The sequence below is a fragment of the Vombatus ursinus genome, unplaced genomic scaffold (assembly GCF_900497805.2).
Source record: "Vombatus ursinus unplaced genomic scaffold, bare-nosed wombat genome assembly UNPS02013950.1, whole genome shotgun sequence".
Classification (NCBI taxonomy): domain Eukaryota; kingdom Metazoa; phylum Chordata; class Mammalia; order Diprotodontia; family Vombatidae; genus Vombatus; species Vombatus ursinus.
Genome location: NW_020953728.1, coordinates 342743 through 355390, shown reverse-complemented (window position 1 = coordinate 355390; position 12648 = coordinate 342743). Strand labels below are relative to the sequence as shown.

The following is a 12648-nucleotide window of genomic DNA, read 5'->3' as shown; positions in this document are numbered from 1 at the left end:
TCCAGTGGATTAAAGCAAATAGAGATTAATATACTTGTTTTAGGTCACACTGCTAGTAAGTGCCTGAGGTCATATTTGAACCCTAGTCTTCCTGATTATAGGTCTAGCACTAGCCTAGCAACCTAGTTGCCTCTAAGTGCTAAATGTGAAAATGAATTAAGATAATAGCTATATTTTTGTTTTGTTTTGTTTTTTTTAGGCAATTGGGGTTAAGTAACTTGCCCAGGGTCACACAGCTAGTAAGTGGCAAGTGTTTGGTCTGAGATCGGATTTGAACTCAGGTCCTCCTGACTTCAGGGCTAGTGCTCTATCCACTGTGCTACCTAGCTGCCCCTAATAGCTATATTGTTAAGACCCTCATTTGGGATATAAAATTTTTCCTTAGTACTGTTTAAAAGATCTTAGATTTAGAACTGGAAGCAATCTTAGGAGTTATCAAGTCCAGTTCATGTTACAATTTAGGAAACTGAGTCACAAAGGTTAACTGATTTGATCCAGGTCACTCAGATATTAATATTAGAGGTGGGGTTTAGACCAAACCCTCTGATTCCAAATCCAGTTTGTCATACATAACATATTGGCCTCAGTATTCATCCCATGGCTCAATTTGCTTTGCAGTATTTAATAAGAAGTGCTTTGATGTCTTGCCCCACCCCAAGTTATATTTCATTTGTGTTTTATGATCAAATCCAAATAAAATGAAACCAAAATACAGTAGTAACATTTCAATAATCTGCCATAGGAACCACAGGAATTTGCTGTGTTGAATGGGGCATTAAGTATTATAACGGATGAAAATGTGATTTATAGTCTAAATAGGCTCTGCGATGATGATAGAGTTTTAAAAGTATGAATTGAGCCCTGTACAAGTAGACATGCTCATTTCATGTATTTGCAAAGGGAAATCAGTTTTTTCATCTTCAGGATAGTTAGGTGGCTGAAGGGAACGTTGAACTTGGTGAATGCTGATAGCAAACGTGATATTAAATTATATTCATTTGAGAGGCTAAGCAAAATTTTAAGCTATTAAATTAAAAGACAACAAGGTAGTTTTGTGTAGTAGTTTACATGACAAGAAAAAAGTAACTTTTCCCAAGTTACGATGTGGGATTTTTTAGTTTGAGTTTAGATGTAAACAAAAATCAGATAAAACCAAAGATATGATACAGACTTTTTTTTTTGTGACACTAGGTAACTGTCTGACTAAAATAAAAATTTCACATATGGAATATTCCAAGATTTCATTTCAGCAATCATTTATTAAATGTTTATTTTACATGAAGTACTCTTGTGGACCTAAATGTAAAGATAATTAAGACAAATCATGTCATCTGGTAGTTATAGACAGGTTTTTGATTTTGTTATATTCTAATGACCTCCCATGTTATCTTTTTTATTTAAGTAAGTGTGTGTTTATCAGGTAACTGATATTTCCCTTCTCCAATTAATGTTTGAGTTAGGTCTAAGGTGTCTGTGGTATCAAGAACCCTCTGGAAACAGGCTAGTATAAGCTGGATTTTATCTGTATGGTCCATAGGAGTTGTTAGACTGAACCCCTGGCATGTATCTGAAACTCTTCTAGCCTCTTGGGTACTCTGCAGATCAGGGGTGGCTTAGTATTGTTTCTGCATCTTTCTGGGATAGCTCAGAATTGTATTGTATCCCCCAGTACAGGAATATTTGATGGGTTCTATGATAAAGGCACTCAAAAGTAGGTGCAATACTGCCAGTGTTCAGGGCAATGGAAGCCTGACTTAAAGTTTAGTAGTTTATTATTTTCTCATTTGGTGGATAGAATTCACAGCACATCATTTTAAAAAGGAAAGCAACCTCTTAGAGTAGTAGTAGTCATGGTGGTGGTGGTGGTGGTGGTAGTAGTGGTAGTGGTGGTGGTAGTGGTGGTGGTGGTGGTGGTAGCAGCAGCAGCAGTAGTAGTAGCAGTAGAAATAGTAGTAGTACCATCACAACTACTACCACCACTACTAATGATGGTGCTAGGCACTGTGCTGAGTGCTTTACAAATATTATCTCATCTGATCCTCACAACCACGTTGGGAGGTATGTGCTATTTTATTATTATTTCACAGTTAAGAAAACTGATGCAAGCAGATTTGTAAAATGATAGAATTTTTCACTGTTTTTTTTGTTTTTGTCATGCCAGACTGTGTATAGAAGGAGGTCGTAGTGTAGTCCTGTTGTACATTGCCCTGATCACACCTGGGGTTTTGTGTTATATTCTTGGCACCACAATTTAGGAAGGACATTGATAAACTGGATTTCAGATAAGGTCAACCAGAATGGTGAAGAGCTTGGAGTTCATGTCACATAAAGGACTGATTGAAGGAGCTAGGAATGTTGAGCCTGGATAAGAGAAAATGAGGGATAAGGGTGGTTTAGGATGTGTAATTGAAGGGCTGTCATGTGGAAGAGGGATTAGACTTGTTCTGTTTGACTTTAGAAGAAAAAGCCAGGAGTAATGGGTACAAGTAGCCAAGAGGCAAATTTAGGCTGGATAGTAGAATAAATTTCCTAATAATTAGAGCTATTCAAAATTGGAATTAGCTATTTCAAAAGTGTTGGGTTCGCCTTCCTTAAAGGTCTTCAAGCAGAGACTGGATGACCACTTATTGGGTAGGTGGTCGAGGCATTCTTTTTTGAGGGGGGCCACTTAGGTGCCTTCTATCTCTAAAATTCAATGAAGGTAATAAAAGAGCACTGGACTTGGGACTTGAGAGACATGGATTTGAAATCAAGTTCTGATATTAGCTGTTTCTTGTCTCTAAATCTGGGTATAATATCTGTGTTACTTAACTCGGATTGATTGTGAGAAAAGTGCTTTGTAAATCATAAACGGTTATAGCAATAATCAGTCAATAAATATTTATTAAGCATCAACTCTGTGCCTTATTTATAATTATGAGAAGTATACAGTAGAAATAGTTGTGGTGTAGTTTATAGAGAGCTGGCCTCAGTGTCAGAAACACTTAGGTTTAAGTCATACTTCTGACATATATATACACTGGTTATATGCTCATGGGCAAGTTACTTAACCATTCAAGTGCTTTAGGCAACTCAATTTTATTTCCAGTTATAAATTCTCTCCCTTCTACCTCCTTCTCTCCTTCCCACGTTGAGAAAGCAAGAAAAACAAAACTTGTTACGAATATGTATAGTTAAGCAAAATAAATACCTTTTTCAAACCACGTCCAAGAAAATATGCTTCAATCTGTACTATGAGTCCATTACCTTTCTATCTAGAAATGAATAGTATGTTTCATCATGAATCTTCTGGAATTGTGGTTGGTCATTGTGTTAATCAAATTTTCTAAGTCTTTCAAGATTGTTTGTCTTTATAATATTGTTGTTATTAATAAATTGTCCTACTTATGTTCACCTTTTTACATCAAGAGAACCATTGTGAATGAACTACAAAGATCTGACATCACCCACCAGTGGGCCTGATCATTTAGCCCTGGGACTTGGTCCTTAAAAGAACTATTACATTTTTTTTGTTTTATTTTTGTTATATTTTTGTTTTAGTTTCTTTCTTTCTACTTTAGTGCTACCTGTGTCAGGCTTCTTTAATACTGGAAAGAATAGTTATAGCCCTAAAGTCATGGTGGAAAGTTCTCTAGAAGACCTTTAAGGAGCTTGACTTTCAAAGGGGTGGAATATGGTGGGAACAATATCCTAACCCCTCCATCCAATTAGATTTGGCTAGTTCCTCAAAAAGTATTGAAACGTTCTTCCAAAGTTTGTTGGCTTGGGACTAAAGACTTAAGAGTTAATATTACTTCCTCATTGCTTGAGTACAAAGCAGCCATCAGGAAGCCTTATGGGCAGTCTGATGCTTGGTTGGTGAATCATAATCAATACCTCAGGCGAGGGAGCTTCTATTAGCTGAATCAATTTTCAGTGTCCTCAGTGCCTCTTCGTAGTGAATCTGTCTCCTTCTGTGGATAAATAAAACTCTTTTTTGTTAATGGTTGAATGAGAGACTGTAACTATCTCAACTTATTCCAAAATCCCACCTAAACTGCCAGGAGTCAGGCCTGAGTCAGTCTCATCCCAGAACAATTCCACTTTTGGATCTCAGCCATTTCAGGAAGGTTGATCTCTGAAGCAAAGACTACTAATTAATTCCAAAAGTGATTTTGTTATTTTGTTAAACCTCTTTATTGAATGCTGTGGAAACATCTATTAATCTCCCTGTTTTTTGAAGAAGGAATATTAATCTTTCCATAGCTACCCTTTGGTGATGAGCCTTATATTTCATATATGGGTTTTTGTTTGAATAGCTATATCTGTTGTTATCCATTTCACATTCATACTGTCATTGCATAGTTATTAATTATTCCAAATATACTTTTCCTGTTAAGCTTTGACATTGGGATGCCAGTCAGTCACTTAGCATGCACAACTTTAGCTAATCTCTTGATTGACTTGTGCTTGATCATCTCAGTCTCCTTACCTCCCTGGCTTCCCTCGGGGTTTAGCTCAAAGCCTGGTCTCTATAGACACCTACACTTTTAGATGACCTTACCTATACTTATTAATTTACATGTTATTTCCTCCATTAGAATTATGATATTTGAGGATAGAGTCTATATTTTTTGTTTTTCTTTGTATCCTAGTGTCTGGCACATAACATAGTAAGCACTCAATAATGCTTTTTGCTTGACTTACACTGCCTTTCTTGTATTATAATGCTTTTTTTTTGTAGAAAGCAACTTTATTACCTATTGATACTTCTCAGAATTTCATTGCATAGTTAGTTTTGAAAAATTATTTCATTTATCATGTTCACATAATTTGATACATTAAATAAACATATTTGCCTTTATTACTTTTCAGGTGGGTTGGTCACTTCTTTGTAAATTGACAGAAATTTGTCCTGATATAATGCAAAGCTTAATGGGTCCCCAGGATGTTGGAAAGGATTGGGAAGTCCTTGGTGTTCACCAGTAAGTATTAATTTTATGCAAAAAGAAATTATATTGTCAATTAGATATACAAATCAAGAATCTCTAGATTTGCATTTTTTTAGATTCTTACAAAAGAGCGAAGATATCTTGAAGATCTTTTTATTATGCTATATTATTTTAAAATGATGTCTTACATGTATATAGAACTTTATTCTCAAAATTCCTATTCCATTGATCCATCATGGGCAGGGAACTGGCTTTGAGGTCTTGAAGGTTATGCTAGAGGAGACTGCCAACTTCAGCAGGTCCTATCAAACTGGGAAATCATTAAGTATGGACCCCATTATAGATTATCTGTTTGTTGTATGAGGACTAAGCTAGCTAAGATTGGAAAAGTTCATCATCCAGAGGATTGGCTACCAGATGATGGATATTTTTGGCCACAGCAGCACAAGGATACTATCCCTTAATGTGTAGAAGCGTTGTGAACTACTTCAGTGGAATGAATAATCACACCTGTAAAAATTGCATCTTATACTTTAAATCATTTTGATGAATATTATTTAATTCAGGCCTTGAGATCCATGAGAAGTAGGTAGACCAGGTAATTATTATAGTAGATGATAGAGCCATGATTCAAAAAGTTTTGACAGCTTGGAGTGACTCTTAAATTCTGTATTCTCAGATAACAGAAAGTTAAAACTTTAAGCAAGGTTTTTTTTTTTGACAAAATAACTAATATAGAATAGTTAGTTCTACAAAAATATAGGAACCAGGTAGTGAGTTTCATAATGTATTAACTTAAACTATGCTTTTCCTTCCTTAAGCAGTAAATATATATTTAGGTGGTTTAAAGTACTGCTTTCAAAACGAAGAAAGAGGAAACTACTTCCTAGCACTCAGACTTGATAGTAATTTCACCAGCTGTCCTTTTGCAATTTGCAACATTGTGACTTCATAGATGAGACCACTTCCTTGAATGTAGTTAAGAAAACAAAAAAAAGTTTCTATAGAGGGAGTTGTGTTCTAGGGGAATTCCTTTTCGTATGATTTTGTTAGCTTGTTGGCTTTTGTCTTTTCTGGTTAACATTATGTTCTCCTTACATGTAAGATATCCTTTTTCTGTGATAGTGAAGAAAAATAGGATAGTAGAGTGATTCTGATTTATCTAGTGGTTTGTGCAATTTATAATTAATGCTGCAGTACTCTTTGGGATCTGTGACTTCTTTAAAATGAGTGTTCCCTTTATGGATATAGACTGAAATCCTTTCACACCTTAGTATTTGCTCTTCATTAATTGCTACATCAGTTGTTCTTTGCGTAACACTAGACTGCCAACCCTGTACTTGAGGACGTTTCTGCTTGGTAAGATCTGCCAGACTCGTGATCCACTGGTATAGCCTTTTAGATCCCTTGGTCACCCCCATATCTCACTGAGACACTGCAGTGGGACTTTGGTGAAAAATAGAAGTAATTCATAGTTCACAACAATTAGTTGTAAATTTGGATTAATTATCCATATTTCTTGACTCATAGATTATTACAGAATATCATAGTTTAAGACTTAATGTATTCTATTTACATTTTATAATTACTAGTGTCCTAGTAATAAAAGTCAGTGTGATAGATAGAGGGCAGGCTTTGGAATCATGAAGACTTGAATTCAGGTCTTTCCATTCATGTGTATTAGCTATGTGACAATAAGTAAATCCTTTAACCTTGCAGTGCAGTTCTTTAAGACTATATATAAGTTATAGAGTTAATACTGATCTGTATTAGTGGAGAGAATTTCCCTTACTGTTGAAGGAATTTCCCAGCCCGGGTTCCAAGAGAACCCTGGAAGAATTTAATCTACCATAAGGTTTGTAAGACTGATGGACAAAAAATCAGTAGCCAAATTGAAAGTAAAAAAGAAATTTATGAGCTCATTAAGGAGGATTGTTGGGGCTTGTAGCAGCTTCAGCTTTTTAGGGTACAGATTATATAAAAATTTTTATAACTTTTTAGGCTTCCTTAAAATCCATAGCAAATCAGTAGCCTTGAGTGGCAAAAAGGAAATAGGGACAAGTGAGAGAAGTAATTATTTTTATTATATTAATAAACAAATTAGGATTGAGGGTTTTTTTTTTCCTTTCTATTTCCTCATTCAGGGACCAGTCCTTGTAGATCTGACAGTCTCTGAAGTACAGGGCTAATGATGAGGTTGGCCTAATCCTCCAGGAATATTCTTATTCTTGGGCCAACTAGGAGAGGTTACTTCTGACTAAAGGGTAAACACAATCTAATCTAGGTGAATTGCAGCCTTCAATCAGTGAGTTCATGCCCTTGAAACCCCCCCTCCACCATTGTTCAACATGGTCTGAGTAGAGATAGGTTCCTTTGTTCAGATTGCTAGAGGCAGCTGAGTCTCATGACCAAGCCAAGTTCTCAGCCAGTGGAGCTGAAGACGTTCAGCCCACCTCCTCATTTGAAAGCCCACTCTCTTATTAATTATTCACCAATCAGAGGTGATTTGCAATTATCTGGGGCACCCACTTTTCCAAAGATATTTAAGCATTCAGTGATCTTCATGGTTTTTGGTTACCTAGAGACCACTGACCATCAGTTTATTGATTATTTCCTAGTGTAATTAATAAATTGATTATTAATTACTCAGAAACTTTGTCTTTCAGACTTTTTATTTATATCAGTAGTGTAAACTTGGAGTCACTGGAGTTGCTAAAGATCAGGTTTGTTCCACTGGTAAAACTCATTTTTCTGTGATTAGTATTATTAGAATACTCTTGTGTTGTCAGTAAATCTCTAAATAGTGGAGGCCTTCTTCCAGGAAGTCTGGTTTGTCCTGTTATTTCTAGTAAGAGGGGAATAAAATAGAGCCTGAGGGTCTCTTTTATGACCCTGTGGGTCTGTTCTTTTGGTCTCAGTGGTTACTTTTTCTGGGGAAATGTGCCCCAAAACTCACAGTACTTATGTTCTTCATCTCTTCTACATACCAAACTATCCTAGGTTTTTTATTTTTTTTAATGGTCCTCAAAGATTTCAGAAGCTAGATAATAATGCAATGATATTTATAGTGCATATTATTTATATTGGTATCACTTGAATACTCAAAAGACCTGTGATTTTGTCAGAGTACTGAACTCCCAATGGGGAAATTCTCCACCAATGTAGAATGCAACCTATTTTTGAAACTAAATAAGTCCTAGGAAATTGCTTGAGATAAAGTTGAAATGATTTGAGCAGAGTTACTCAGTTAACAGTTGTTAGAGGTGAGATTTGAACCAAGTCTTTCTGACAGCTATCTCAGTACTTATTTATCCCCCTGCCTGCCCAATTCATTTTAAATTTATTTTTAACATTCTTCTTAAATTCTGAGTTTCAGATTCACTCCCTCCCTCTACCCCTTTCCCCCTAATTGTGAAGGCAAACAAAATGTTATCAGTTATTCATGTGGAAATGTTGAGGTTCAGGGGCACCACAAAATGTTGGGGTACAAGATCATCTCAAAAGAATTTGCTCAGGCTGTCTCCAAATAAAGACATTTATTGGGGTAGCACAATAAAACACACTAAGCAGGCTTATCTGCCACCAAAGATAGAAGAAGCTTAAGGGAAACTCTAGCTTAAGAGGGGGTGGAATATCCCTAAGGGAGGCAGCCCCCCCGAGGTAAAAGGGCCCTTCCCCAAGGGAGATGGATGCTTCAGGGAGATACCTCCCACTGCTAAAGGGAGATGCCCATCAAGGGAGACCCCAGCTTAAGGGCCAACCCCACTTAAGGGAGATGGGTCCTTAAGGGAGATGATGTCCACTAAGGGAAATTGCCCTTAAGGGGGCCACCCTCCAATTAAGGAAGATGCCCACTAGCTAGGAGAGCTGTAGGTGGGAAGATGAGATAACCAGGGAGTTTAGGGCGTTACCTAGTGTTATTATTATTATTCCAGTGTTAATCCCAAGGTAGAGGGGCTGGGGGGCCCCTGTTTCATTGATCAGCCTACTTGAATCTCATTGTCTCTAAAATAGCTTTAAGTGGGACTTGAGATAATGGGCTTCTCATTGACCACTCTATTTGAATCTCATCAAAACCACACAAAACGTATTTCCATATTAGCCATATTGCAAAAAATAAAAATAAAAAACAAGAAAATTATACTTCAATTTGTACTCAGAGTTGATCAGTTATCTCTCTGGACATGGATAGCATTTTTTCCTCATGAGTCCTTTGGAATTGTCTTGGATCACTGTATTGACCAAAGTAGCGAAATCTTTCACAGTTGATCATCATTACAACTTTGCTGTTGTTGTGCACAATGATTTCCCAGTTCTTCTCACTTCACTTTGATCAGTTCATATAGATCTTGCTATGTTTTTTTTTTTAAACCACATTCCCCACACTCTTACCATTTCCATGTATGGATAGCACAATAATTCTCTATCACAATCATATGCCACAACTTCTTTAGCCATTCCCCAATTGATGAGCATCCACTCAATTTCTAATTCTGTTACCACAAAAAAAAATCTGCTACAAATATTTTTGTACATGTAGTTTTCTTTTTTCTTTGATCTCTTTGGGGTATAGATATAGTAGTGGTATTACTGGGTCAAAAGGTTTACATGGTTTTTAATAGCCCATTGGGCATAGTTCCATATTGTTTTCCAGAATGGTTGGACCAATTCACAACTCTAACAGCAGTATATTAGTGTACCTATTTTCCATTACACCCTCCAGCATCTGTCATTTTTGGTAGGTGTGAGATGGTATCTCAAAGTTGTTTTACTTTGCTTTTCTCTAATCAATAGTGATTTAGAGCATTTTTTCACATGACTAGATAGCTTTGAATTCTTCTGGAAACTACCTGTCATATCCATTGACAGCTTATCAGTTGGGGAATGGCTCTTCTTTTTATACATTTAACTCAGTTTCCTATGTATTTGAGAAATGTGTGTGACAGAAAAACTTCCTGTAAACATTTTTTAATCTTTTTTAAGATTAATTTATTTATTTTCAGTTTTCAACATTCACTTCCATAACATTCTGAGTTACAAATTTTCTCCCCATCTTTCCTCACCCCACACCCCAAAACAGTGTGCAGTTTTATATATTCTCTACGTATACATTCATATTGAACCTGTTTTCACATTAGTCATGTTGTAAAGAAGAATTAGAACCAATGGGAGAAACCACAAGAAAGAAGAAACACAAAAAAAAAAAAGAGAGAGCAAATAATATGCTTTAATCTGCATTCAGACTCCATAGTTCTTTATCTGGATGTGGACAGCATTTTCTATCATGAGTCCTTTGGAGTTGTCTTGGATCCTTGCATTGCAAAGAAGAGATAAGTCTATCAAAGTTAGTCATCACATACATGGCTGTAACTGTGTACAATGTTCTCTTGGTTCTGCTGACTTTACTCATCATCAGTTCATTCAAGTCTTTCCAGGTTTTTCTGAAGTCTGCCCACTCATCATTTCTAATAGCACAATAGTGTTGCATTACATTCATATGCCACAACTTGTTCAGCCGTTCCCCAACTGATGGGCATTCCCTCAAATTCCAATTCTTGGCCACCACAAAAAGAGCTGCTATAAATGTTTTTGTACAGGTAGGTCCTTTTACAGACCTATTGCTCTCCAGAATGGAGATGATGGAAGGAAATATAGTTAGTAATAGTAACTGTGAAAAAAAAATTTTTGAAACAAATTTCTCTGATAAAGGTTTCATTTCTCTAATATACAGAGAATTATATCAAATTTATAAAAATAAGAGCCATTCTCGAATTGATAAATGATCAAAAGATGTAATCACTTTTCAGATGAAGTAATTAAAGTTATCTACAGCCACATGAAAAAAATATTCTAACTCACCATTGATTAGAGAAATGCAAATTAAAACAATTCTGAGGTACTACCCCATACCTATTAGTTTGTCTAACAAGAAAGAAAAGGTAAATGACAAATGTTGGAGGAGATGTGGGAAAAATGAGATATTAATGTACTGTTGGTGGAGTTGTGAACTGATTCAACCATTCTATAGAGCAATTTGGAACTTTGTCCAAAGCATTAGCTATAAAACCATGCATACCATTTGACCTAGCAATACCACTACTAAGTCTGTATCCCAAGAGAGATAAAAAACAAAAAGGGAAAAGACATAAACATACAAAAATATTTATAGCAGCTCTTTTCTTGGGGAGAAGAATCAGAAATCGAAGGGATGTCCATCCAGTGGAAAATGGTTGAACAAGTTATGATATATAGTTATGATGAAATACTATTATACTCTAAGAAATGATGAGCAGGATGCTCTCAGAAAAACCTGGAAAGACTCGCATGGGTTGATGCAAAGGAAAATGTACTGGGTACAAAGTAACAGCAATATTCTTCTGATTCTTACTGTTCTGATTCTTCTAGGGATGTAAGTTTTCAGTTCTTCCAAGGTGATATGATCTAAGGATAGGTGTTTTCTACTCTCTTGGCCTGTGCTGTGATTTGTGAGCAATCACAAGCACTGTTTTCTGCCCTGGGATTGTGGGGAGGGTCCACTGCTCCACTGTAGCTGCAAGCTCTGATATGCTAGTGCTCTTCCTCACCTTGGGACTGCCACCCAGGACTGGGATCCAGGTCTGAGTGTGGGCAAAGCAACAGATTCCTGGTTCAGTGCTAGCAAAGAGATTCCTATAATCTCCTTCTGACCAGTTGTTGGACTCCCTTACCGTTGGCTGGGAGCCCTGGAAGGAGCTGCTGCCGTTGTAGATTCAGTCACTCACTAGGCCTTTTCCTGACCTGCTGGAGCCGTGCTGTATTGTTGTGGCCTGAGCCTGAACGTGCTCCACTCCCACCCTGGAGTGACAGATCCTTCCTGCTGACCTTTTAAGTTGACCCTGGTTTCTGTGTGCTGAGAGGTCTGGAAATCACCACTACTGCCAGCAATTCAGTTACCTGGAGGCCTGCTGTGAGCTTGCTGGAACCCAGTCTGCAGTGGTACAGCTCGCACTGGACTGCACTCCTCTCTCAGCCTGGTGCAACAGGCCTCATTGCCGACCTTGTAAATTGTTTTGACCTGGAAATTTGTTTCACTTTGTCTTTTTTAGGTTCTGCTGTTTCGAGTCATTTTTAAAGGTATTTGGATGGTTTTGGAAGAGAGCTTAGGCGAGTCCCTGCCTTTACTCTGCCACCTTGCTCCACCCTGCCACTCATCAAATTATCTGACACTATAGCCAGAACAAAATTTTTGCCTCCATCATTGCTTTTCTCATCAAGTGTCACAGAAAGAGCCCATAATGCTTTACAAAATCCATTGCATTTTAACACCATTTTTAGTATTTGTTTCTAAAAATCAAGAAATCCGTTTATTCAAGGTTACATATGGAGAATTAATTACAAAGAAATCATATTTTCTTCTTAATCAAAATGTAAAGCATTCTACTGTTCTTGGCATTCTTGTATGTGATAGTTTGGATTTTCACATTTGCATTAATTAAAAATATACAGTTAAAGTTTATGAAATATTGAAAAGTTGAATAGAAAACTATCACTAATAAATGTTCCACTAAAATGAGACAAATTATAAGGATGCTGTGATTTCTGTACTTAAATTCTGCCTGACCCAGACACTTGGCAACTGTTACCATAATGAAACCTAAGAAAACACAACTGGAAGAACTGACCAAGCACATGTCCATGCCGCACATGCATGCATGCACACACACACACACACACACAC

The 12648-nt window shown here is 36.8% G+C and overlaps 1 protein-coding gene across 5 annotated transcripts in view; it reads left to right on the top strand.

The window, feature by feature from the left end:
• LRRK2 (leucine rich repeat kinase 2) overlaps window positions 1–12648 on the top strand; it is a 228053-nt gene that overhangs the window by 1301 nt on the left and 214104 nt on the right. For all 5 annotated transcript variants that reach the window (XR_003568832.1, XM_027858947.1, XM_027858948.1 and 2 more), the window contains exon 3: window positions 4855–4964. Coding sequence is in view for 4 of the 5 variants with exons in the window: in XM_027858947.1 (XP_027714748.1) it covers window positions 4855–4964 (110 nt within the window). In the remaining variant the exon portion in view is untranslated. The remainder of the gene's footprint in view (window positions 1–4854; window positions 4965–12648) is intronic.